Genomic DNA, 13,467 nt, shown 5'->3' on the forward strand with positions numbered 1-13,467 from the left:
CAAATAGAGCTAAATGCATCTATCAAATAATTATGCAGTCTATAATACTACCTAGTTTAATTTCTTTTTATGGACTAAAACTCTTAATCATCTCAAAAAGAGACATACTTTTATCTCTAATGCCACATAATTTATAAAGATGTTCATAGTTCTTCAATGTATCTCACAAAAAATTCCTTACCAAACTTCTAAGGAAACATGTAACTACACTGAACCTATTTGCATTTTTATTGCTCTTACCCTTATTTCCAATTTTTGAAGGATATGTACGTGGGGTCTGTATCTTTCCCTATACATAGGGCTATTGTCGTCGTTAGACTTGGAAAACCTAGGTTAGCCTGAAGCAAATGCATTTATAAGGTAAATACTGTTCGTTCCCTTTTTTGTCCATCATTCCACACAAATCTTCTGCTCATGTAACACCAATGGTTTCTATTATGCCAGAGTTCCCATATTTTCACATTTTAAGTGTTATGTTTATAAATAGGAGGGGGGGGTTAAGTATACACATGAGATACCTGAGCCTGCTGAGACAATGCAAAGAACAGTAGCTTTGAAGGAAGGCTCTGGAGGAAGATTCTAGAACTTAATTTGAATCCTGGCTTCACTGCTTTCAAGCTACATGCCTTTAAGGAATCCTCTGAGCCTAATGTCATCATCTTTAAAATGGAAAAACACCCAGCCTCCCTTCTGAGTTCTGAGGGTTACAAATATTGTAACTGTCTAGCATAAAATAAGGCACAGAGTAGGCTAATTCTACAAATTAAGTAATTATTATGTTATTTACTAGTTGAGTAACATGGACAAGTTAGTTAACTGAATCTCACTGAAATGTGCCTTCCTTATCTAAACAATGGAAAAAGTTATATCTACTAATAGGGGTGTTGCGGGAATTCAATGAGATGATAATTTAAGAATGACTTACATTAAAGCTAAAAAGTAAAATACAAACAAAGTTCTAGACTTGCCACTTACTAGCCATAGGACCATATGTCTCTGAGTTTCAGTTTCAATTGAAAAATATGGGCACTGATGAACTCACAGGTTTTTTGAGAATTAAATGAAAAACGTATGCCAAAAGTAACACATTATATAAATTATAAGAGTACTGCATAAACAAAGACATCTTAGGACAATCAACGAGAGGCAGATTGGCCAAAAGGACCACGGAAATCATAATCATGTACAAAATAACTGCCAGGCTCTTACTTTTTTATTTTTATTGTTTTGGAATTAGCTGATACATTTTATTTCTTTTTAATTAGTTTCAGGTGTACAAAGCAACATAATAGTTAGACATCTACATGCCTCACAAAATGATACCTTCTGACATCTTATAGAACTGTTACAATACCACTGTGTTCCTTATGCTGTATAAATTCCACCTCCCATGAATACACACACACACGCACACACACTCACAATTATAGTTGACATACAATATTATTTTACTTCAGCTTCAGTTTACAGTATGCGAAGATCTTATTTTCATTGTCAGACACAAAAGCAGTCACCATACACTATTATTTCAAATTAAGGTAACATTACATTTGTCTGAAGTTTTCTGTGTATAGATACTGACAAGGGTAGTTTGGCTGTTACTACCAAACATGTAAATAATAAATGTCTTCAAACCTACCCTTTGCAGCATGGACTCGGACCAGGCGTACCCATTATGCTCTACGGCCCACTGCAGTATCGTGCTCATGATGCACAACATGACATCTGACTGCAAAATGTTAACCAGACTTGCAAACAGAGGGCAGAATGAAGGCAAAACTGGAGGTGGAAGTGCTGGAAATAAAGTTTAATTATTGGTTTCTTTTGTGGAACACGTTTAAAAAACTATCCCTTTATTAGATATTTTTGATAGTCTTCACTCAATGAATATTCATTAACACACAGCTTAAAGCTATATTTTATCTTCTCAAGGTCAGTCTAATGCATTAAAAACAACTACCTACATAGCAGCACTACAAAGACAAGTCTTTCTTTTCCATAGAAACATCTTAAGATCTGAGACAAAACCATTAACCCAGAGATGACTCAGTACAGACTTTTCTATATTAGCATATGTATTAGTTCCTTGAATGTTCAGTCAGAAAGTTGATATTCAAATCTTCTACTTCACCCAGGATAAACATCCTAGTCAATAGAAAACAATGTTCAACAAGTAAAGGAGTTTGACATGAGATCTTTGGAAAGATTAAAAATACCTGTATCCTCCCTATTTTGTCTTTTCAATTTCCGTTGAGCTTCCTCTGCCTAATAATAAAGAAAAAAATTTGGACAGGGAATTAGTAATACCAAACAACCCAATATCCAAAACTACTAACATAAATTCATCTTTGTCATCTTATTTTCGGATTTTCGAAGATTTTTATCCTTAGTTTTGTAGTCACCCCAAAACTGACGTATCAAAGTTAACTTTCCCCCCAAGTCCCCAAAAAGAGTTCTTTATTGCTTTAAAATGCAGGGGAAACATGTACAAACCAAACCAAAAACTTATTTAGGTTTGAGGTCTAAGACATGCATTAAAAACTAACAAAAGTTTCACATTTAAGTATTGTTTAGTGCCATTTATAGAAAAAAGTGTTTAAAGAATAGATTGATAAAGGCAAAATTTAACTAGCTAAGAATAATTAGGAAAACTCCATAAATCACTATGGAAAAACACAATGTTAAGTAGTAGCAATTCTGACATGAGTGTAAAATGAACTGATTATAGTATAGGTTGACAATTTGTATTCAAAAGCCTGTAAATACATACGATTATATATAAATGGATATATATATATATATATATATATGTAATTAGATAGATCTTATATGTATATGTATGCACAAAACACTGGGGGGAAAATCCAAAATGTTAGTATGCAGTATTACAGGTAATCTGTGTTTTCTTCTTTGTATCTTTTTATATTTTCCAAATTTTCTATAATAAAAATGTATCGTTTTTCAATCTGTGAAAAGCAGTAAAAGTTTTTTTGATAAAAACAGAACAAACTTTAAAAAAAACCCCAAAACCCAACCCAACCCTTCCCCAGTACACTTTCAGTTTTCCCAATTACCTTGGACTGCTCTGCCCTGGAAAAGTGATAAAAATATAAATTGAATTCTTTGGCACACTCTGGTTTCAGTTCATACATGCCTCGTCCTGTTAACCCAGGTTTCCTATAGGGAGAAAAAAAAGTCCTTAAAATATTACTGAAGTCACACGCTAATTCATGAGACAGTCTTAGATAACAGAATAAGAAAGCAGAGCTCTCATATCCTGCTGATTAATGTAAGCTGGTACTATTTTCTGTGGGTGAATTTTGCTATCTACATCCAAAAGTTTAGCATCCATTTTATTTAGCATGTCCACACTTTGAGTTTATCCTAACTGGACAGTTGAACGTGATGGTCACTGTAGTGGCACCAATTTAAAGTCTAACAACAAGGAATAGGTTACACAACCTATGACATCTCCAAATAACTGAACACCATTAAAAATGATGTTAATTTCTACATTGGGACATGTAAGGACGCCTGTGGTAAGTTCTACCAAGTGAAAAAAAGCAGGTACAATTTTAGGGTTTAAAGAATCTTTTCTATGTATTTTTTCCCCTGTCTGTTCTCTAGAAGCAAATATCATCTTTATAATCAAAAATAAAGACACTGCCATTGGGGTGGGGAGTAGGGAAAAGCAGGATTAAGACACTGCCTCAACAGCCTTAAGTGAATAAACTAACTTATTGATTGGGCAACACAATGAATGTCAGAGAGAGGGCAGCATTCAGAGGCCGGCCTACTATTTAGGTGGTACATTCAAATACAAACAATGAAACCAATTTTAAGAAAGCTCAATGCATTTACTTAGCTCACTCGCTCAGGTTAATTGTAATTATCTGAAACTATCAGTTATGAACACTTATTCTGAATACAATGACTTTAAATTGCTGAGCATAGCACTAGATAAAGTGAAAGTCAGTGAGAAATACAGTTCAGGATTACGTATTTCAAAATGTCTGTTACTCTCTGAAAGCAGTAATTTTCATTCCCAGTTCCATAACCAAAAACAAAAAAAACAAAAAACAAACAAACCAAAAAACCCACTGAGAAAATGTTTAAAAAAACTGAATGTGAAAAAACAAAGTAAACTCACTTGAAATGGGCAACTGCTTCAATGACATTCTCCATACCAGTTTCCTTGTTTTCCTAAAAGTACAGGAACCAAGTAAGTGTGTTTAATGTTAATATCTGCTAGTGCTCTGAGCTTTTTATCTCATTAAACCTCAAGCAATCCTATGAAGCAGATACACTATTATCCTGGTATTTACAGATGAGGACTCTATAGTGAATACAATGATTAATATACAATTAGGGAAACTTATTTGGTAAGCAAACATTCATTCAGACTGATATAATTAAAAACAAGTCACTACTATAGGGAATCAAAGGAATTCAATAAAAACACAAAATACACATAACATTTACACAAAACTATGTAAGATTGTAATATTTTGTGCAATAGTTATACTAATTTCTTATCTATTTTTAGAAAAATAGAATTTCCTAAATCATATCATATCCCATGATAAGATGTTAATAGGAATTCTGTAAATAAAGAATTATCTGGTTAAAATGTTTGGCAAATATAGTTGCTATCACTGTATACAAAGCATACACCACTTTTAAAATGTGGTTTTAAATTTTATTGTTCCTCATTTTAAAGTCTAAGTGAAACTGTAATTGTTTCCTCATCTAATAACTCAGGATTTATTTCCTGCATTAAAATGTACAAGTAATTTTTATCCTGACTAGAATTTAGAAATTATTATTAAGAAATTATTAATTATTGTTTGTTTGTTTTTAGGTATGATAATGGCATATGGATAGGTTTTCCTAAAAGCCCCCATCTTTTAGATCAGTTTCTCAACCTTGGTACTACCGAGATTTGGACCAGCTGATTCGTTTTTGTGGGTGGTCGTCCTGAGCACTGTGCAATGTTTAGCAGTATCCCTGGCCTCTGCTTATTGGATGCCAGGAGCACCGCACACCCTGCCCTGAGAGCCAAAGGTACCCTGGGGGAAGGGGGAGGCAAACCATTCCTGGTTAAGAACCACTGTTTTAGGTATATACAACTTTATTTATAGATGAAGTGGTAAACTTGGCATTCTCTATAAAATAACCCAGTGGGGGGGGGTGTAGGGATTAGTGGTTGGGATATAGATAAAACAAGATTGGTGATTTGTTGAAGCTAGTGATGGGTTCATTATGTTTATTCGTATAGATTTTTGAAATTTTTATAATGCAAAGTTTAAAAGAAGTATCACTATGCAACAATACAGGTTTAATTCCTAGAAGAATGAACATTAAGGTTGAAAGTTTTGATCTATATTTCAAATCTGGGAAAATATTTTGAAAAGCCTCAATGAAAACAAAGTCCTTTCCCAACTTGAAGTTGTGGGCTTCTAAAAAGCCCCATGGCTGAAAAATAGGTGGCTGACTTAATAATCCTGGGAGGAAAAATAGTTACAATTAACCTATGAAAGCTCATGTGAATATTATTTTACATTCACTATAATAAACAAGATGGCTCATTAAACTAAGTAGTCTTTCCATGCTTCAGAAGGAAAAAGCTCTGGAAAACTATAGTTTCCTCACTTCCTTTCTCAAAATACTCTACCCATGGCAACTATGTACTAAAGACCCTATAACAACACCTCTCTGATGGATACATGTATTCAATCCCAAGGGCCAGGTTTACTTTTACTGAGTGTATTTATCTCTTGCAAGGTTTCATTGTAAAAGTGTCTATTCACAGGCTGCTTTTCACTCCTAGTCCCTAGTATTCTTTTCTTTTTTTTTAAATTTATCGGGGTGACAATTGTTAGTGTAATTACATAGATTTCAGGTGTACAATTCTGTATTACATCGTCTATAAATCCCATTGTGTGTTCACCACCCATATTTTCTAATTCCTTCCAATAAGAGTGACTAGCATTATATATGTCCTAGAACTGTAGTTTTTACAATTGTGGAAAAGGTATACAGAAGTAAATCTATATACACCACACTGATAGGTAGGAAAAGATTTCTATGACTTTCTTTTTTAAAATGTAGGTACTTACATCTTCAGGCAAAGACTTTACCAATTCACTATGAGCCATAGGTTTGATGCTCAACTGATGGATAATCTCTCGCTTAATTTCATCTGTAGCTTTTACCTGTCCAACTCCAGGACTAAATCTCTCTCCTATGAACAATGAAAAAAGCACACACACACACACACACACACATATTTAACATAAACACAATGTTTACATGATATATACTGATAATGCATGCAACACAATCTATTTTTCTTTCTGTGTCACGGAAAAGCAATGACCGGTCTGGCAACAAGCTAGGGTGAGCAGCTCCCAGCCAAACTTCTGAGTCTCACACACAATGGGTGAGTGCAGGCTTTAGGCAGTGGAGAGAGAACTCTGGTTGCAGTTTTGAAAGAATGGGATCAGAAGGCGGGAAGGGATTCGTGTAGTCAAGAATTGGTATAGCGGCAGTTGTACAAGTAGCCTAGGGAATTGCCTTCATGCCATCTGCCACATGTAGCAGGGAGGGAGGCTTCCTCTGTCCTCTCTTGTGGCAAAGGAGATTACCACCTTCTGAGACCTCTTTCATTGGTATCACCTCCTGACAATTGCCAGGAGTCTCTGTTCTATGGACTAAAAAGTGTTTGAAATTGCAGGGGAGGTGGGAGAAGGTAAAGGATACGAGAATAGGAAAGATAGACTGAAAATGTAGGCAGTAAGACATCTGCATCTATTAGTGACAGCTTTCTATCAACCTGGAATTATGATATCTGAAGTCAAGATGACACTTTGCACCACAAATCCATGGAGGGAAATATAGGTAAGATATAAAGTAACAGTAAATAGCTCCTAAATATTCTATTCTTGCTAGTAAACTCTCCTGTCCCCCTCTTTTCACCCAGTCTTCCAGTTTATTCTGCTTCAGCAGTTGCACGCCTTTTTCCACAGTGCTGTTACTCTCAACATCACAGTAACCAGAGGGGAGAGAAAGATGGATGCTCTGATTTCCTTCCCCTAAAACTGAGTAGCCGCTCAAACAAAACAAGAAACACAGTTCAGAAATTCTGAACTATTTGCTACCACAAAAGCCAATGTAATTTATAAACGTCTCAAACAATCCAAACTTACCAACAAGCATTATAATGAGGTATAGCATTTCTTCTATTAGAGTATTGTTTTGCTGAACTACATCCTGTAACAAGTGGGGGGGGAGATAAACTTCAGAGATAAGAATATAAATATTGTATTATTTCAGATGATTAACATAACCCAAAAGAATGAAGGATGCTTCTTTAATGATGTGTTGTGGTCTCATAAAAATTGCTCTTACCTTGTGGGTAATCTCAGCACTGAATCTTTTTCCATAGTCTGGAGTACTGAAAATCTGGTAAAGTTCAAAGCGGCTGAGCATTATCATCAGGAAGTGATTTGGATCCATCATGGAGACACCTGTCTTTTTTTTTTTTTTTTTTTGAGATAAAGGAAAAGAGGAAGGTCAAAAAAACTACTAAACTATTAGTGAGAGATATTTTGCTTTGAGCAAGAGAAAGCAGCTTGCTTGTTCACCAATCCCCATAAAAGATGGAAACTCAGCCCCAATCTCTGTAAGTGTGGAGAGGAATCCAAGCTTGTAAAACAAAACAAAGCATAAACAAAATAACCCCTACCTAAATCCACACATCAGAATAACATGGACTGTATATGTTCTCTTTTCTTTTAATGCTTTGAATTAATTGTATCCCTCCGAATTTAGTTCTGAAGTTTTATTTCAGGGTTCTCTTTATCACTGTCTGGTATAGACTCTGAGAGAAATGTGGTATGTCAATTAAGCTTCACTAGTATTTTTTATATAAACTATATTAAACTCTTATCAAGAATTCAAACTAATTTTTGGTGATGAACGCTACACTAACTGAAGCTACAGCTTTTAAATATTAGTTATAATTCTCCTTTAATTCCCCTTGTATAAATTCCAAATCAACTTGGGTTTTAATTTATTTTTGAACCAATAATTTTCTTTTTTTGAAATTTACATTCTGTTCTGTACCTTTTAAAATAATTTCTAAATCCATTCAGCAGTAACACGGAAAAACTACTATGTGAAAAGCATTGTGCTGTGCTCAATGGCCAAAAAAGGAACAAGAAACTGTTCGCATGGTTTAGCGGAGAGGATGGAAAGTAAACAGGCAAGCACAACCAACAGTTCTTAATATTTCGGTGAGCAGAAGCACCATGCTATGAGCCCGCCCAAAAGGGATACTTAGCCACGGTTTGGTGTGTCAAGGAGGACTTCCTGAAAAGGTGACACTAAACTAAACACTAAGACATGCAGGAAAAGAAGTTACTAGGCAACTGGAAAAAGGAGGGGTTAGAGTGGGCAATCTACGGAGCAAAAGAAATAAATGTGCAGGGTTTAAGACTGCAGGGAAAGCATGGCAAATTCAGGGAATTTAACATAGTTCAGTATCACAGGCCTTGAAAATCAGTTTAAGGGGCCTGGGTCTTCAACCAGAGGACAATGAAGAAAGAATGGCATTCAGGTTTCTGACTTAACTATATAGATTGTTGAACAATTCAGTAAGGTAGGGAACCCAAGATAGGAAGAAGGCACGGAGGAAATAAGAGGAATTATTTTGAATGTTAAATCTGAGATGCGTCCAGGAAATCTAGATGGAAAAGTTCTACAGGCTGTTAGCCATCTCAGTTTGGAGCTTAGGAGACAGGGCTAGGCTGGAGTTACAGATCTGGGGGGAGAGATCATGAGTGATTGGGCTCTCATGGGGTTACCAGGAAGAGGAACATTCCCCACACCTTTAAGTTTAATGCTTTTAATTCATTACCTGAAGCATTATTATATCCTTGTCAAACATTTCACGCCTGCATTTCACATTATGGTAGTAATAAATCTGAAAATAAAAAGAATTATACTGGGTAAATAGGTTTTAGTTTGTGAAGCTCCCTTCTCCCCCACCCCCCAAGAGCACATGGGTTTTGGGTAAGTGGGTGCACGCGTGCGCTCGGCACACCATGTGCTTTCCCCAGTAGTTAATATCATTTTAGTAGAGATTAATAAGAAATTTCCAGATTATAATGTCACTCTATGGTTCACATTTTGCATCCAACTTTCTGAGACTCTTAACAAAGGCTTATAGCTAACAAAAATGGGGAAAAAAACTTATACCAAGCCTAGGTGAGACTTAAAAATTAAAATCTCAATTTCAGAGCTATACTAACAGAACTTTTGTCTTTTAACCCAATTTAAGTAGATAAAATCTGAATTTTTATTTTATTTTATCACACACATTGTTTTTTCCTTTTTAAATTAAGTATATTTTTCCAGGACCCATCAGCTCCAAGTTGTTTCAATCTAGTTGTGGAGGGTGCAGCTCACAGTGGCCCATGTGGGGATCGGAACCAGCAACCTTAGTGTTATGAGTACGACGCTCTAACCAACTGAGCTAACCAGCTGCTCCCTATTTTATTTTTTAATATCCAACTTTGTTTTATAAACGATTTCAAGTGAAAAATCAAAAAACTAAGTGCATTTCTATCTTTGATATTGTTTCTTGACAAAGTATGAAGAAAACTTCCAAGAAATTTTTTTGGTTTAATGTATTTATCTTCTCAAACATTTTGATGTAGATACTCAACTTTCAATGAGTAAAGACACTGGAAATTACATCCTTCACAGAAGCCAACGAATGGATCAAGCACTCTCCATAGAATTAAAAAATACGTACCTGGTTTACTAGAGAGAACCCATTTCTTCTCCACATTCCTGCATGAACTTGGGCACATAAAACAAGACATCTAAGAGGATGTTCTATCAGCATGGGTGGGCTAAGTTCACTCTGTATACACAAAAAAAAACACACAAAATTCTCAACTTTATAGAGAAGACTGATTGAGATGGATGCTTTAAATAAAGCACAAGTTAAAATTATTTTAAGGTATATTTGTATGACGGTAAAATTATGTGTCAACTTGGCCAGGCAATGGTACCCAGCTTTTGATTAACACCGGGCTAGACGTTGCTGTGAAGGTATTTTGTAGATGTGATTAGTATTGAAATCAGTAGACTTTGGGTAAAGCAGATTACTCTCCATAAAGTGGGTGGGTCTCATCCAATTAGTTGAAGGCCTTAAGAGAAAAGACTGAGGTCCCCCCAAGGATGAAGAAATTCTGCTTCCAGGCTGCCTCTGGACTTCAGACTGCAACAGCAACTCTTCCTTGGGTCTCCGGCCTGTCGGGCTGCCCTGCAGGCTTATTTCTGACTTGCCAGGCCCCATACCTGCATGAGTAAATTCCTTACAATAAATCAATCTCTTTGAGCCTCTTCCTCTCTTCACACATACATACACATGTGTGCACACACACGCATACACACACACTCTCTCTATTGGTTCTGTTTCTCTGGAGAACCCCGACTAATAAACGTTGCTTCAAAGTGATTTCAAATACATGGAAAATAATAAATACGTATTTACTTTTCAAGTTAGTACTACTTACTAGAGGTAGGAGCTCTGGAAACTTATATGCCACTTCACTTTTGCTTAATAATGCATGCAAACCTGCATGGAAGAATAAACAAAAATGTGTTTGTGTTAAGTGAAAATAATTTAGGAAAAAAAAACCCAAATACTCAATTTTATATCTAACTTCTCTTCTCTTTAGGAAACTGCCATGTTATAAATTAAGATATAAAATGAATTGCATCCAGAAATGAAGCTTTATTCTCATGAACCTCTGTATCAAAGGCACATTTAGAACTAGAGTCTTCATTACATGTACCAACATACACTGATCACATTTTATAGAAGTAAATGTTAGACATACAAACATAGCAGAAGAAACTATTGTAACTATCAAAGCCATTTATACATGTTACGCCAACTTGAAGAATCATATTCAGTGGGCCATGGAGTTTGTTCCCATTTAAAGTATAGCAGTGAGAGATCCTTCTGGCAACTGCACAGAGGAACTGGCCCTGGGATTCACTGTATAGATGTTGACCTCAGAATTAAGTTCCCTGGAATTCCAGTTTAGGGTCAAAGCTTCTTCAGTCTCTAAATACATAGGGCTCTTTTATAGCTCAACCTCAGTTAATTCTGTTAACTAAGAATTAACTAAGAATGTTGTCTAAACACAAAATGCTTTTCACAGTCTTATCAATAAATGCTGGCCACGAGGTCAAGCCTGGTTGGAGCCTTTCCTCATCCAAGAACACCTGCATCACGAATCCCATTCTAATAACTTATACTGGGCCTTTGCCGCCGCCGCTCCATCAGCACACACTCCGAGCTGTTCTAGGGCTGTTTTATGTACATTTACTTAGCTCTCCAGTTAGAAAATAAGCATTAGGCCACGGTTCGTCCAACAGTGAGACAGAATGCTCAAAAATGTCCACTGAGAAGAGTTGAGGGAGGTAAAGATCTGGAAGAAATCAGTCCATTTTCAGTCTTGACCATTTTCCCTGTGGGTAACTGTCGGCATCAGCTTCACCTGCACAACCAGACAGAACCCTCCTTCCCTGCATTCTAGTTGAATACTTTACACACGCCACGCTGTCGTTTGCTGGTGCTGAGGATCAACAGTTCAGGCTGCTCAAAGCACTTACAAAAACAAAACTGGCTTGAACAAGTTACAGGAGTTAGGAGATTGCCTATAGTCATACCTTCATTCTAGGTACTCATTTTTTGCTCTATGGATATTCAGATGTCTAAGTTGTCTTAAATCACCCGTTTCAGTAACAGTCCAAAAGTTATCAGCAGGATCATGTGATCATGCTCAGAACAATGGGAAAAAAACGTCTCCAGAAAATGAAAGCGGGATCATTACTATTGATGCCAGGGACATTATTATGAACAATTCTATGCCCACAAGTTTCAAAACTCGGATAAAATCGACCAATTTCTTGAAAGACACAAACTACTAAAAACTCACACAAGAAGAAATGGATAACCAGAACCAGCCTGTATCTATTAAAGAAATTGAATCAATAATTAAAACCTTCCAAAAGGGAAGTTATCAGGTTCATATGGTTTCACTGTGAATTCTACCAAACATTTAAGGAAGAAACAATACCAATCCCCCACAATCTCTTATACAATCACAAAACCACTTTCACATCATATCAAATTACTGAGCTACACACTTAAGATAAATGACAAATTGTGCAATGAGTAAAATACCTACCTTTAGAACTTCTCTTTTCTACTCTGAAACTAAATGGAACAATAATATTATGTGAGTAGGACAAGAATTCCTGCAATCAAGGAATATAGAAGGAAACTGTACTGAAATGAGTCCGCCAGAGATATTCAAAGCTTTTGCCGCTGCAAGGTGGCAGCTTCAACAAATATTCTACCAAGTATAAATGGCTTGGAAATCAACTACTTAATGATTAAAAACTATCACCCCAATTGGAAACTTACTCTTGACCTGTTGCTTAAAAAGCTTATCAATTACTGATTAAGAAAACAGCTGACAGTGAGAGAAAATCTAGGGTGTTTCAATTTGTTAGCAATCACCTTGAATTGAAGTTGGGTTGAGTTAAACAATAAAACATGGTAACTACAGTTAAGTCTGAAGAGGCACTATGGTACAGTCATTATAAGCCCTCTGGTGCCAAACTACCTGAGAATTCCTACTTTGACGTTCTTGCTGTGTGACACCACGCAAATCACCTCCATGTTTCAGTCTTCCCACATGTGAAGCAAACTTAATTATAATACCTACCTCATAGGCCGACGTGATGATTAAATAAGTTAATACATGTAAAGCTCTCAGAATAATGCGTGGTGGGAATTCAATAAATATTACTCACAAGTCAATTTAAAAGATAATATCAGGGTTCTTTTTGGGGAGAAATACTTTACCTGCAAGTAAGCGAGAAACTGGGAGGTGAATGCTAACTTTTTCTTGGGAAACACAGTATCTGATAGTTTCCACTGAATGTCCACAAATGCTTAATGTGATTGGCTGTTCACCATCAGTAAAACCACCGTGACACTGCATCAATACAGCAAGGCTTTTCTTGTAAGCTTCAATTAACACTTTTTCCTGAAAAAAAAAAAAGAGGGTTTTCTGTAAATTATCCAAAAGGTGGGTTTCTACAACACTGAATAAGCACCTCAAATTCGATGATGAGTAAATACCTCAAATATCAATATAGGGCAAAATCAAACTCAATCTTCCCTCCCCAACTAGTCTCTCTCTTCCAGTGCCCCATCTTAGTGAATGACATCTCTGTACAGTTGTGAAATCCAGAAGTTATTCCAATACCCGCTCATTTCACTCATTTACCATTTTCTGATCTATTACTAAGCTGGCAATTTTATCTTTGAAGTTTTTCTCAAACCTGGCCATTGATTATGTCAGTAACTCA

At 36.0% G+C, this 13,467-nt stretch overlaps 1 protein-coding gene across 1 annotated transcript in view; it reads right to left on the reverse strand.

The window, feature by feature from the left end:
• UBR2 (ubiquitin protein ligase E3 component n-recognin 2) overlaps positions 1–13,467 on the reverse strand; it is a 105,036-nt gene that overhangs the window by 33,710 nt on the left and 57,859 nt on the right. The window contains 12 exon segments of the mRNA XM_081042326.1: positions 1,640–1,794; positions 2,217–2,265; positions 3,075–3,177; positions 4,151–4,203; positions 6,120–6,244; positions 7,209–7,272; positions 7,411–7,533; positions 8,921–8,986; positions 9,821–9,931; positions 10,590–10,651; positions 12,959–13,142; positions 13,386–13,420. Of these exon segments, the coding sequence (XP_080898452.1) occupies positions 1,640–1,794; positions 2,217–2,265; positions 3,075–3,177; positions 4,151–4,203; positions 6,120–6,244; positions 7,209–7,272; positions 7,411–7,533; positions 8,921–8,986; positions 9,821–9,931; positions 10,590–10,651; positions 12,959–13,142; positions 13,386–13,420 (1,130 nt within the window).

Source organism: Rhinolophus hipposideros (assembly GCF_964194185.1).
Source record: "Rhinolophus hipposideros genome assembly, chromosome: 3".
Classification (NCBI taxonomy): domain Eukaryota; kingdom Metazoa; phylum Chordata; class Mammalia; order Chiroptera; family Rhinolophidae; genus Rhinolophus; species Rhinolophus hipposideros.